General features: G+C 37.1%; 1 protein-coding gene across 1 annotated transcript; it reads right to left on the bottom strand.

The window, feature by feature from the left end:
- Positions 1-11,622: 11,622 nt before the first annotated feature.
- On the bottom strand, positions 11,623-13,115 carry LOC132190685 (uncharacterized). The gene has a single exon (XM_059605727.2). It carries the CDS (start codon positions 13,055-13,057, stop codon positions 11,711-11,713), a length of 1,347 nt encoding a protein of 448 aa, XP_059461710.2. The 5' UTR covers positions 13,058-13,115; the 3' UTR covers positions 11,623-11,710.
- Between the last annotated feature and the right edge of the window lie 1,776 nt (positions 13,116-14,891).

The following is a 14,891-nucleotide window of genomic DNA, read 5'->3' as shown; positions in this document are numbered from 1 at the left end:
CTCGGTTGCCCTCATTAAACTACCGAACTAGTTTTTGGGTGGGAGGATTAATAACAATAAAATCCCATCTCACACATTTTTAACCCTGACCATAAAATGTTAATGGCTATTTTGGTGGAATATTGTTCTCGTTCTCTCTCTCTCTCTCCCTCTCCCTCTCCTTAAATGTACCAAATCTAATAATATCAATGAGGTAGAGAGAATGCTTATATTACAACAGTCTGTACGACTGTACCACAATGGATTTGGATTTCCTCATATTTATAACAATTAAGCATGTCTGACAGTTAGGTTTGGGTTCAATTAAGGTCACATCTCAAGATTTGGGTTAACTAGCACATTTAGGGCCCGTTTTGTTTGATAAGGACCTATTTTTAGGAATAGTTATTTCTGTAGGAATCATTAATCCCTTACACATAAATAGTTATTCCTCTTAAAATGAGAAGACTAACTATTTCTAAAGAAATTGACAGCTTTTTACATTAAAAAAAAAAAAAACTAATTTTTTTCAAAATGTTTATTTTAACCCTAAAATTTGTTTTTTATTAAAAAAAAAAAAAAAGAAAAAAGAAAAAGGTAAACCTAGAATTTAAGGAGTGGCCGCCACCCATGCAATTCTAGTTTTTATTTATTTATTTATTTTTTTAAGAGGGGTGATGTACTTTTTTTTGATAAACTAAGGAATATGAATAACTATTATATTTCACTTTTTCCTATTCTTAGTAATAGCTATTCATTTTCTTAACGAAATACTCAATGCACGAACCAAACGAGCCCTTAATCTTGGATTCCTTAAATTTGGACGGGCCTCATGCCGGAGCGGGGGTTTACTATATACCCTTCTTTTCTTCCATTTTCCTTTTGCTGAGCAAGGGCTCTATCTTGCACTAAGCGCGAAGGCGTGTGTCGGGAGTGGACTCTTAACCATGCAATTATTTCCCATGAGTGATAGGTTTTTGTGGGAATTGTCTCTTCATGAAAGATAGCAACAAGCGCTTGATCGAGTTGCAATGTGCTACGTGGCTAAAGGGATAAGGTATTAGGTGAATAAGAGGATTATTTCATCGGTATTTTGTGTGAGTTTTCTGTCTTGTCCCTCGGCACGTGGCAAGTAATACGACTCTTTCAAACTCTTGAAAGAGCTGCAACTATTGAAAAAGAGTGCCACTGTGGCCCATAAATTTCCATCGTTTCAAAATCTTCTCATTAACTCACTCTCACACGTATTTTTCTCATTTTTCTTTCAAATCCGGTACAAGTTGGGTTAATCGCCGGTGCCCAAAGAGGAGATAAAGTCAAGGATGCGACCGTGATAAGTACAAAAGAAAAAGAGGACAACCACGTGGGGAACTAAGAACACGACACGCGACTCTTCCTTTATAATTATGTGGTCTCTGTCTCTGGATAGAGTAGGAGAAGTTTTATTCATTCATTGACTTTGGGATGGGCTCCTATTATGACAGCTTTTGACTTTCAAATCTCAAAGGACAATCAGCATCGTACACGTAAGTACCTTCATTTATGGCTCACGATCCATTAGGTTTACCATCCTTTCCAAATGCAATGGCATCGGTCGTTATGATGGGATTTAAAACTAATGCATTTAATGGTATATATAAAGTTTACATGTTTTTTGAAAAGAAAAATATGCTTATCTTATCCACTTTCAATCAAAGTATCGTGTATTAAAAAGTTCATTTATTAGGACAATGATCATTTTTATTTTACGAATTAAGCTTTCAAGTTTATGTATTTAATGGTATATACATTGTTAAAATACTGATTAAATAATTAAATTTATCTCTTCTTATCAGCTTAAATTTTTAGAATAACCGATAATTTAACATACATAATTATATAAATATGACAAATACTACTAATTTCATTTCATTTCATTTCAGGGAAGATTATCCTATTTCCATTCTTCTAAGAATGACTAATCATAAATATGCTTAGTTTTCTCTTGGATTGACCAAAACAAGCTTAAACCCACTGTGTTTTTTTCTTTTTCTTTTTTAATTAATTAATTAATTTTTTTTATAAGTTAAAAAAGTAGTAAGAAGCGATTTGAGTGGCTATTTTAGTTAGACAAGATCATAGTAACACATGTTTAGTATTATAAACCAATTGACACGAAGAGATTAGACGGTAAAAATTAAACGTTTTCTCAAACCCAGTTGAAACCCAGTTGAAACAAAGCCTGACCCAATTCCATCATAACGTCAACAAAATCTAAAGTGGAACCTATATTCTAGGGTATACCAAACCTGTCTATGGGATGTTCTTAAATGGGGAAATGCATGTGCTGGGACATGGCAGCAAGCAGAAAGCCGGCCAAAGGGGAAGTCCCTCTGTGAAAACAGAAAAAAAGGTACTGGAAAATGAAAAATGCATGGATAATTCACACCAATTTATGAGATGGGATGATTCAGCAACATTAGCCCGCCATAATTGATTGATCACTCCCTGCCCTCACCAAACTTTAAAAGCATGTGTCTTGTCTTATAACCGACACATTGGACAACAGGGGCCCCCTCATATATTCTCGGTTGTTGCCGTATGCAGATGGACAGATGATCAACAAGTTGCCAGTTGCATGAACCTTTCTTTTTTATCTTTTTACAAGGGTTGTTTCTATTTTCAATTGAGATTACAAAAGAACTGGAATATCCTTATCAAAAGGTATTTACAAAAAGGTATTTGTATAAAACCAAGTTTTTTCAATTATATTGAAAAAAAAAAGGGAACATAAATCAATTAATTACATGTCAGTGCATAATAACTGGGAGATTAACTATGTAAGTAGTAACGCCAATTTTGCCGTTCACCATATTGCAAAAATGGCGGCGAACATGGGTATAGAAAAAGAATGGTTGGAAGAAATCCTTAATTGTATCTCAAAAATTATTTGAGAAGAGTAATCTATAATTTTTGATTGATTGATTAATAGAGCCTTGAATGTTCTTTCAAAAGAAAAATTACATGTCAGTGTAATTTTATGTGCTAAACCAGAGTTAATGTTTCTCCCACTTGCTCCTGAAGTAGTTGGGGGTAGCTTATTACATTCATGACAAGCATGGATCGATGGAGCTAAAATTAATAATAAACATGCACTATTAATTTAAAGAAAACGTGATATTTAGAGAAAACATGATGATTTGGGGAGACTTAATTAAATTAAACCATGTTGTTCAGCCCCTGATAACAAGCATGAAAAAAGTCGCACCGCCACACTACCGAAATATATTATATGTCTTGCAGATATGTTGAACAAAGCAGCAGCAGCAACAGACAAAAAAGGTGGTCGAAATCTTGATAAAATTACAGTCCATTGCTCTTCTTTTCGGCTGAAAGCAAGGGATATGTTTTGCATGATTTTTTGCCATCTGGGCTGAGGCACTTTTGCAAGCATGATAGGTTTCCCACACGGTTCAAGGTTATTATTGGATCTGGGTTTATCATTATGCTTTGAACAATTTAATCATTGAACACGCTAGCTTGTCTTGATCTTGATGTTTGTACGTAACATAAGCAAATTTTGGCTGCCATTGGGAAAAAGTTCCCCCAAGGCTCCGGATGCCGGCCTTTCTTTTTCTCGATACTTCCAAATACTTACCATCAAGTTTTTACTTTCTACTTGGAAATAAAAACTATTATTTGATCAATGTTACACTTACTTTTATTTATTATTTTATCGAATGTTGATTTTTATTGTCATATTAGAGAGCGTGCACTTAAAAGTATAGGAATAAGAATGAGAGTGAAAGTGTGTAGCATTTCTCTTATTATTTTAATGATGTAGGATGCATGATTGCCCCTGTTTCGGTGCTAATAAAAATAAAAACAGCGTCGAATTTTGTCTACTGCACACATATGAAAGCTATCACTTAATCCTTCCATTCCAAAATGAATGTTAATTTCCTTAGTTTTCAAATTATATTGGAAGAAATATTTTTCACATGAGGAATGCTATAGTTTCTCTTAGTGTTCTGTTAATCTTACGGAGATATTTTTTTTTTCTTTCTAAAAATGCAAAAAAAAAAAAATAATAATTTCAACATGACGAGAACACGAAGAAAAATCCTCGTATTTCTCTTTTCATAGCTAGCGATTATATATACTTGCCAGCTTTTGTTTATTTTCCCTTTCGAATAATAGGACTTGTCTTTTAATGATGTAGTTTGTTAAGTCTATAGAATTATTGAAGTCATCGCACTTCTATTTTTTTCCTTATTCATTTAATCTATGCACTATATATGACATATATGGTGGGGTTATATGCAGCATGCATTAATATATCAATCTCAAATCACTCAGCAAAATTAATTTTCAAATTTGAGCAGTGCCCATATATTTGCATTGACTATATATATATATGCATTGATCAATGAAACGACTACTCGTAGCACTAATCTCTACCTCTATTTGTTGAAATGAATCGTGGGGTGGAAATATAATTAATTGTTATGTCATTAGTCAGATCACCAACTAGGATATGATTCTTTTTGTATCAACAAATCCATGATTAAGCCTTGTTTTTTATCATAAACAGAAATCTTGGGTCTATTTCTTGACCCAAAGAGGAAAGTATTCCTTATTAGCCTATGGCTGAAGTTGCTGGTTGCTGGCAACTACATTAATAATCCATTTACTTTACTTAGCGGCACACTTTTAGAAAAGTAAGTGCACATTTATCTATTAGATAGAGTTTATAATCTCCCTCATGGTCCCACTATAGATGCCGTTGCTTGGAAAATCAACAGGAATATTCAATTATTTGAACTGCTAATTAATTGATCATCTTCCTTTTCATCCATAAACACTTTCTTAATTATTTGACTGACACACAGACAGAAGCTAGGGATCGATTGTTGTTAATCAAGGACAGTTTTCTAGCTTTGTTGGTCTGTTTTTGTTTTTGTTTCGTTGTTTTCATGTAATTTTTTTTTTTACTAATTGGAAGGTGATTCACGGAGATGAAGTTCGAACTCCAAACATTTATTCTGGTATCATGAATAAATGATAATCCGGGATAATATGAGAAATGATAATCCGGGATGAAATGGTTGCCGGACACGTACAAAGTTTGGCAGACACCAGTCATCAGCTTCCATGCCATGCAGGACATACTTATATTGCAAGTCACCCAACTAAAGAAAACGATGTTTTTGTCGGCATTTAACCTTTTGTATCTTTTACCCATAACCCAATCTCTCCGAAGAAGCAAAGCCACAATTAAAAAACGAAAATAAAAACCCACGTGCATATAGAGGATCAGAAGGAGACAGCCCAATTTTTTAATGTGGTAAATGAAACAAACACATGATACCTAGAAGAATAAGTAACAACATTGGCTTCCTTGGCAACAATCTAGGAGGCATGCAAATTTGATTAATTATTGATGATATTCTATTTGTCGGATGAAGATATATATATATATATATATATATATATATATATATATATACAATTTCATTTCATGGATGGAAGTCTGAGCAAAAACCCTAATGGTGGTATCTGTATTTAGGCTACAGTGTTGAGAATAATTTGTTCTTGAAAGTCCAGATTGATGTCTGCATCTATTGCAGAGGTGAATTGAATAATTTCATAGTCAAACTAAATGATTATTTTAACAGTGGCAGCCTTATATGGACTAAGTTAGGCAATTCTTTTTTTTTTTTTTTTTTAAATAATAACAATTTAACTAATTATAGGGCATTGCAAACCTGAAAAAGGTCTTATAGAATGGTGCACGATCATAAAATTAAGTAAATTTGGAACTATCACTAGAGTGGTTGGCTTATAATTAGAGTACTTGAAGTAGGTCTTTTTTTTTTTTTTTTTTTTTTTTTGTAGGTGGGTTTTTAATTTTTTTTTTCTTCTATATTTGGAGAAAGGAAATGAGAGTCTGTTGCTAGTACTATTAGTGATAAGAGATTTTACTCTTAGTAATCAAGTGCGGAGAAAAAATGGATTCAAGTGTCAACAGACATGATGTTAAGAGGACAAAATCCATGCCTATTAATCCCTACCCATCTATGCACTTAACGGGATTAGAGTTAAACTATGACTCTACCCGTCTTAAGGGAGTGCTTGCGAATCTTCAACATTGCCGGCCGATCTTAGCCTCTTTTTATTGGTGCTCTAGTTGAAAAGGTGCTACAATGATAAAGTTCAGTTAGGAAATTCGCCTGTAATTGTTCCTTTACCCTTAAAGAAAAAAAAAAAAATAGAGATAAATTTGGAACAGGTAAAGGGTGGCTCCCTAATATCTGCTAATGGCATAGACTTTTCGCCTACAAAGACATGTTATTTACCATCATCTCATTAAGATAATTTAACGACGACTTTTCACTCCGATCAATATGTCATTTTAGAGTAATGCTATACGTCACACTGCAATTATGTTAACGCAGTATATATAGGCTAATATCCCTTTTATTTTTTTAACAAAAAATAATTCAAAGACTATTAAGTTATTAACCCATGTCACGTGGCATAGTGTAATTGTGGCGTGAAAATTGACATTTCTTGTCATTTTATGAGGCAAAACTGCAGTAAAGGAGGGTCTACATTCAATGCCCTTAATAGTAGTTTATTATGTCAAAGAAAAACCCTAATTATCAGCTAAGCAATAGTATAGAAAAGTCAAAATAAACAATATATATAGGGAAAAATATAAAAAAGCCCCCCAAACTACCAGCCGTTTTCGATTTAGCCCCCTGATGTTCCAAAAGTCATAAAGTAGCCCCCCAAACTACCAAACTTTTGTATTTTGGCCACTCTGTTAGTCAAAACCGTTAGTCTGAACGGAAACCATGAAACGACACCGTTTTATTAAGGTTAAGTTACGAAAATGCCCTTGTTAGAGATCCAAAGCTTTCTTCTCCCTTTCTTCTTCATCTTCGGAAATCATCACTGGGTTAAAATCATCGCCGGAAACCTTTCTTCTACCTTGTCCACTCTGATTAAAATCATCGCTCATCATCCCTTTATTCTTCATTGCCGTAAACTCCTTAGCTACCGTTGGTGACCCAGGCGGGTTTGGCCAGACCCAGCCGTGGGTCACCAGGTGCCCCGCCTGGGTCAATGACCCATGGCTGTGTCTGGCCAGACCCGCCTGGGTCACTGCCATTTGCTCCTATATAAAATCTGTTAAGGGGTCATTGTCTTCCACGAAAAAACTAAAATTTTCTCAAATGGTTTTGCTCTGTATTTCCTCTGCTCTCTCTGTTTTCCGTTGAAATTCTTTGCTCATGGCACCCCTAACGACCTTGTTGATTCAATCTAGCGTCCGGGGAGGGGAGATATTGGAATATAAGTTGATGGGTTGTTTTGGTTTGGCTTTTTGTAATGGTCGAACATATAGTTAATTCCTGCCTTCCTGGCCTTTTGCTTAAATTTTGAAATACCCATTGAACTACAAGTATCATTTTTGTCTAATAAAATTGGTCAAATACCAAGATTTTCTCATTCAATGATCAGTACATGCGGTTCTGAATGACCGATATAATTTCATCAGAAACCCAAAAATGAAGAGAGAAACTCAAAAGGTTTCTAGAAACCCAAAAATGAAGAGAGAAACCCAGAAGGTGAAACCGTGAAAAGAAGAGAGAGACTTGCTTTGATTTCTTTTCTCATAAGCAAAAACACAAGCTTACAGGTGGAAAACCAGAAATGGAGAGCAAATCAAAAGATGAAAGTGGAGAGAGACTCGTTTGATTTCTTTCTTCTGCATTGATTTTTCTGCGAGCAATTAATAAATATCATGTTTGTCATTTTGTCGGTGGTTCTCTTCTCCGGCAATCCCAATTCAAGCTTAATGAGCTTATAGCAAAACGACGCCGTTTAACTTATTGTTTAAAAAAAAAAAAAAAAAAGATTTATACAAGGGTATTGTAGTAACTTACCCGTAACCAAACGACGTCGTTTTGTAGTTTCCATCCAAACTGACGGTTTTGACTAACGGAGTGGCCAAAATGCAAAAGTTTGGTAGTTTAGAGGGCTACTTTATGACTTTTGGAACATCATGGGGCTAAATCGAAAACGACTGGTAGTTTGGGGGGCTTTTTTATATTTTTCCCATATATATAACTGAGAATAGAACTTTGATTATATATAATTAAAGTGGTTTACATAGTTCCAAAAAAGTCCCAAACCAAATGGACAATCTGATTTTGCCAATCTAATTCCACAGAAAAATCCCCGACACAACGGCAACCAAGTCAATCGTGAACGCCTGGAGATATCATTAGGCTTAGCACCGCCTAGAGGAAAAAATATCGTAGAAAGGCGAGTTCAGAATTTAGTGTGCTAGTGGCTCAATAACGGCTCCACAGCCGTTGAGATGTTCAATCAAAAACATGGTGCGCCGACGAATTGAACCTCATCATCGATCATCAGAAATCAAACCTGAAGACATGCACGGTCAAGGAAAGAGACGCCAGATGATGAAAAACATATTTTGTCTGCATGGAACATGATAAGGATGTCTTTACAGTGTAGTATTCATCCAACTTGGAAATAAATAAAAAAATAATAATTGGTTTTGGAGAAAATCAAATGTTAGCGCCTTCAGACATGTCTTGTTGACATAATCCTGAATTTGTCAAACCGAATCTTTCTGGATTACACTTAATTTCAAACTAATAATCTGTGGTTTTCCCTAATATTTACATTACTCAAAACACTTGAACTAATTATAAAAAATACATTTAATCACTTAATAAAAATATTTTGCGACAGTAACAAAAACTGATCAAGATATTTTGTTTGACTACTAACAATTGTTTAGGGTTCTTGTTTTCGCACTAAATTTCCCCGTCTTGAATATTGTTAGTGAGATTCAGAGCTTTTCAATAACATCATAATATATTTTTAAGAATATGAGTTTTGGTTTAATTTTGATCACACGTGTTATCTAAGTTTGTCTGTGCCATACACGTTTGCCCCTTACTCCAGAAATCATCGTCCATACCCCGCACTTTGCACTTTCGTTCTTATTCTAGAGACCATTGTTTGTGCTTATGCCACTCTACCGTTGGTTTTGTTTTGAATCGTTTTGATACTACTTGTTAAGGACTAAGGAGTCTTTTAGTGAGACTATAATATAAGATGTTAGGACACCACACAACTTAAAAGCTTAAATCTATAGGTTTTAGTTCAATTATACTATACCCAAGTTTTTATTTTCCTCATGCTATCTGCATATCCGAAAGTTTATTTGAAAAAGAAATGAGATGAAAAAAGAGATGATCTATAAAGCTAGTACTGCAAGCAGAAAAAGATAACAATCATGCAGTGTGCTAGGTTGTGAGCAACCATCTTGGCACTACTATGGATTTTTTTGGAAAAGCCAAAGTTTGAATTAGTTGGGAAGAACACTGAATTGCATTGATCATGTGCAACTTTTTCATGAATTCTCTTGTTTTAAGCCATTCATTTATTCTCCATTGCTACAGCCAAAGAAGAAACAATAGCAAAAGCCAAAAAGGTTATTTTCAAATGGGTAATTTATTTTAAGAGGGGATTAGCATTCAAAAGATGTTGACCCAGATGGTGATAATCAAATTACAAAAACCTGTTCAGATTTAGTGGCCAAGGAAACAATCACCATACCATTTAGATAAGGTGATACACTAAGGAAAAGATAGTCATGGGTTTCAATAATAGTCACATAAATGCCTAGAAAAAAAAGAACAAGAAAAAAGTATGACATAAGTGGTAGAAAAATTTGTGGTCTTCTGTATCCATCTGAAGGAGCCATAGCTTTCTAGAAAGATTTCCAATATATCCTAGAAGGTTGAAATTTGTGAATCTATATATTCTGCTGGTCATGAAGGTAATTAAGCTGATCTCACAGAAAACAAGTATCCAATGATTAATTCACAAGAAAATATTGCTTGGAATTTCATCCCATTGCCTAAGCTAGGGCTTGATAAGTCAGCAAACTAGTTAATGGAGAAAGGAATCAGGAAACTGGTTCAAATTTGGGATCCAACACCCAATGTCATATATTTTGTGAAGACCTTAGACCCCAAACTCATTTGGAGGGCACATTATCACGTGCGTTCCCGATACACTTAGAAATTTACTGGACAAAGAGGGAGATAACATCGCTCATAAGTGAGTGTTGCTAACGATACTACAAATTCTTTACAAATTGATGTGTCAATCCACGTGACTTTATCACAAGACTTAAGAGTCTCTATAATATAGATTACCACGTTTAAGTGCACTGTAATACTTACCATATCAACTATTAAAATGTGAATTGTCAAATAACAGGCCATATGTAAATAATTATTATAAAATGTAAGCTACAATGTAAATTTATAAGTTGTAAAAACTATAGAATACCCTAAACATTTTCCATCAGTAGGATACATCCTACATATTAATAAGAATAAGATTCACAATGTAACAACTATACTAAACCAGAAAGAAAATTGATCTTGCTTATATGGCATCGTTAGTCGGTCATTAAATTTTTTTTTTTTTTTTTCTTTTACATTCGATCGATAATATCTCATCAACTATAGAGGACTAAATTTCTGTGATTTGATCAATTACTTCCTCTACAAGATTTTGTTCATTGAATTGCTTTTAAGGGAAAAGAATTATTTCAAAAAAGAAAATAGTAATTAACTATAGGATTACACCAGGAAGCATTTAAAAACTTTCGTTGATCAAAGGACCCATTTCCCCCTTTATTCTTTTATTTAATGGGCAAGGAAAAAGAGATTGATATAGATGATAGAACAACACTCCCGTGCCCTCCCCAGACACGTTTAATTAAAACCCTGACCGTTGCTATAAGTGAGAGGAAGAAAACAAACATGAGATATCGTTTTCGAAGCATTCCACAATAATGTGAAGGAACAAAAGAAGTTGATTCTTATTTCTTCACCCCCAACCCAAACCCCCCCTCCCTCCAATAATAATAGTTTTGTACTTTTGCAACCCATCCTTTGGGTTCTTTACAAAAACAGCCATTCTCAGCTACACTACAATGCACGGGTGCTGCTTTGTCTCTATAGTGACCAACAGCTCAACGAGAGAAAGAGAGAGAGAGAGAGAGAGAGAGAAGAGGAAGCTTTCACCAAAGTCTTTTCCTGCTTTTTCTTTTTACCTCTCTCAGGCAAGCAGCAGGGAGAGAAAAAGAGACAAACCAAAGTACAAAACTGTATCAGATGGAAAGCAGAGGGTGGGGGGAAGAGAAGGGAGAGAGAGAGAGAGAACTTTCAAGAGCGTCTTGGACAAAGCAAAACCGCTGAGAAAGGAGCCTGGCAGGCAGTGGCAGTGGGCAGGCAGAACCCCAGCCACGTTCTCTTCTGCCACACACTTTATCCAAATCAAGAAGCTGGCATCGTCAGGGAAAATCAATCGAATCAGCATTATGTTCCATGCCAATCATCCTTTACTCCTCCCTCACTCCCTCCATGTGAATGTCAGGAGGAGAGATTTTGACCTATCGGAGCCAACCATCCATCCAACATTAAAGAAAGAAAAGACCAGTCCTAACGGAAACCCTAGACTCTTTTTTCGTTTCGGCTTCCATTCTCTTTTTACTTAAACTAAATGCTAAATTAATTAACATTAACAACAAAATGAAACAAGAGGTTAATGAAAGGGGACAGATTGAGCGAAAGAAAAACAAATACATCTCCTAAAATTCTCGAAAGTAATTAACAGTAAAAAAAAAAAGGAATCAGTAAGGTGGTGGTGGAGGCGGTGCTTGTCTTGGAGTGGGGGCCCAAATCACATCGGTTGGCAGGTGACAGCTGTACATGGACATCCCGCATGAATCGGCCGGCGCGTGCACGCTTTCTCCACCACCCGATACGGGCGGGGAGTGAACGCCGTCGCCGCCTCCGGAGCCCGAGTTATGGACATCGTCCTCGGATGGAATCCGGTGGTAGGAGGGGTTGTTGAAGGACGCGGCGATTATGAAGACGGGACCGGCGGCGATGAGGGATCCTGCGACGAGGCCGCCGACGATCTGGCCCTGGGGGCCTGCGAGGGAGATTGAGAAGCCGTTGGGGACGGGGAAGGACGTGGTGCCGGGGAGAAAGGTGGCGGAGATGGAGAGGATGTCGAAGCGGCCGTGGAAGGTGACGGTGGCGCCGGGAGTGGGGGAGGGCTGGCGGAGGGTGACGTTGGCGACGGTTCCGGAGCCGGTGAGGACGCAGATGCCCATGTTCTTGCGGCGGCAGAAGCGGGAAATGGCCTCGACGATGTCGTTTCCGCCGGGAACCTCGAGAACGTAAGGGCTCATGGCGGGCTCCGGGTCACGGGTGATGAAGACCGGAGGCTTGGGCTTGTTTTTGGATCCCGGCGGGCGGCCCCTCGGCCGCCTCACCACCTCGATGGTGGCTCCGTCTCCTCCGTCGGAGGAGAGCCTGGGCTTCTGGGCCTGGCTCGTCGGTGGGGTGGTGTTAGTGGGTCCACCGCTGCTTCGGCCGCTGTCGTCGTCTTCGGAGGTTTGTTGCTGGCATTCACGTTGCGTGGCGGAGGAGGAGACTTGGTGGAAGGGATGCGAAAATGGGTGGTGGAGTTGTTGCTGTTGCTGTTGCTGTTGTTGTTGGTGCTGATGTTGTGGGTGCTGCTGGTGCTGGTGCTGGTGCTGGTGCTGTTGGTGTTGGTGGTGAAGCTTGGAGAACATGCTGGAAGCTTCACTCTTTGGTTCTACATATTCACCTTTCATGTTGGGAATTTCCCTCTCTTTATTCCTCTTTCTATATTGTTCGTTATCTTCTCCCCGCTCTATGATTGGTTGAATGTTTGTGGGTTTGCAATAAAATAAGGCAAAAAACCAACTACAAATAGTTGCACTTGTAGCAGAGAAGGATGGGCTACGAGTTTGAGAGAGAGAGAGAGAGAAGACAAAGAAGGTGATGGCGTGGTGTTTGGATTTGTTTATAATAAATGGGATGAGGGTGTTTTTATGAAGAGAGAGAGAGAGAGAGAGGGTGAAATGAGGGGAGGTGGGTGAGCTTCTAAACCAAGTAAAGACTAATGGCGCCGCTGGTTGGGATGTAAAGTAGGGTCCACACATCTCCCACGAGAGAGAGAAAGAGAGAAAAAAAGAGAGATGTCAATGAAGTGAAGAAATGGGGGTAGGGGGTTAGCTCGACCTGACCACACCGCCTTTGTTTACATTTCTTCAAGTTTGAAAGAGAAATTGGGAAGGAGTCTATGTCTATGAGGCCCTCCCCGACCGAATGGATTGACGGAGACTCGTTTGATGTTCCTTTTTTGGGTAATGGGGGACGCCCTTCTCTAATGTGACGGCTACTTCTCTCCCTCATCTAATTTTTTCAAATTTGTTTTTAGCTCACTTACTTTGACGAGAAGGTTTCATATTATCACACTTGCTCTCTCATCTCATCTCATCTCATCTCGTCTCGTCTCGTCTCGTATCTTCATCATGTGCTTAAATTGGAATTTGAAGGATGACTTTTTCCTAAGCCTTGATCAAAAGGGGTTTCGACCTTCTACTATTGTAATCATTTTGCTTAGCTAACACATCTTCCTTGCTATATTTATAAAGTCAGAATCATTGTTGCACTTTTGCTCTATTTTTAAACCAATCAAATTGTGCCATGTATTTATCATATGTGGACCATACCCTTCTTCTACCACAACACAATGGGTATTCAATTTTTTATTTTATTTTTTCAAAAATTTTATTATAATTTGAATATGCATGTGCTCCCAACAATACATGAGAAAAAGAGATTAGACTAATTAATGGTAACTGAATAAGCTATCAACAGTAGCCCGCAAGGAATTAAACTCATTTAGCAATATCTCTTCATCTAATTGAATTGTGCTCTTGAGAAGTATGCGTAGAGAAGCAGGCAGCAGCTGGGGTATGTATGATTGTATGTGTTCCACATACATTCACTACTCCACCTCTCTCTCTCTCTCTCTCTCTCTCTCTCTCTATCTCTCTCTCTATCTCTATCTCTCTCTAAATTAGAAAGTAAGAGTAAATTTGTTAGAGGATAAGGAGTGAGCAACAAGTTGAGACTGACCACACAAGGGGGCATGGTATGGCTCCAACAAGTATGAAGATGTCGTACTGCCTCAACCTCCTCTTTTTAGCTCCATGTGGGATAGATACATACATTATTATGGGAGATTCGTGCACATGAAAAATAATGTAATTATTACATTGTTCATATATCGTGTACTATTTGAGAAGGGTTGTCAATTTTTTATACGACTTGCGAATCTGACATTAACTCAACAAGTGGGTTAAAGTTTTGTATAATTAAGTTTGGGTCGACCTGAATGAACCTGTTTAATTAAACGAGTCAACTCATTAACTTACGGGTGACCCGCATAACTAGTATAAATTTATTTTATACTTTTTACATTTAATTTAATATACAGGTCGAAAACAGATCAAATAAGTTGTATTTAGGTCAACCCAACACAACTTGTTTATTAAACAGGTTATTAGGTCATGTCAAGATTTTGGGTTTTAACCCGTTTAACTAAATCAGTCAAGTTTAGATTGTCCTATATCAATTGAACCATGAGTAGGCTTGGCATGCCAACATGAATCGCTATGCTTTGTATTTTTAAGAGTGTTTTCGTATTTTTAACAAAAGGGAGTGATCCTTAAGACATTGAGATGGTTCTCTCACTTTTATGCTTGGATCAAGATTCGTGAAGATAACATGTAAAAAGTGCTTGAAGCATGAAAAGAGTACTTAGAGCCCACAGTGCAGGCTGGTTTTTGGTAATGCTTAGAGCACAAGTATAGGATTGTTTGTGCGTGGCATTTATGGGTTGGAAGCATAATTACCCGTTTAAGCAGCCAAAATGGAATATGAACTTGCCAACATCAGCCGAAAGTTAAATACTTGCGCAAAATGGAA

The sequence above is a fragment of the Corylus avellana genome, chromosome 9, assembly GCF_965113065.1.
Source record: "Corylus avellana chromosome 9, dhCorAvel1.hap1.2, whole genome shotgun sequence".
NCBI classification, from domain to species: Eukaryota; Viridiplantae; Streptophyta; class Magnoliopsida; order Fagales; family Betulaceae; genus Corylus; species Corylus avellana.
Note: the sequence above shows the minus strand (reverse complement) of the source record. Positions and strands in the feature narration are given on the sequence as shown.

What these genes read in the sequence shown, in the direction of transcription:
- LOC132190685 (XM_059605727.2), bottom strand. Translation starts at nt 13,057, where the DNA reads ATGTGTGGACCCTACTTTACATCCCAACCAGCGGCGCCATTAGTCTTT.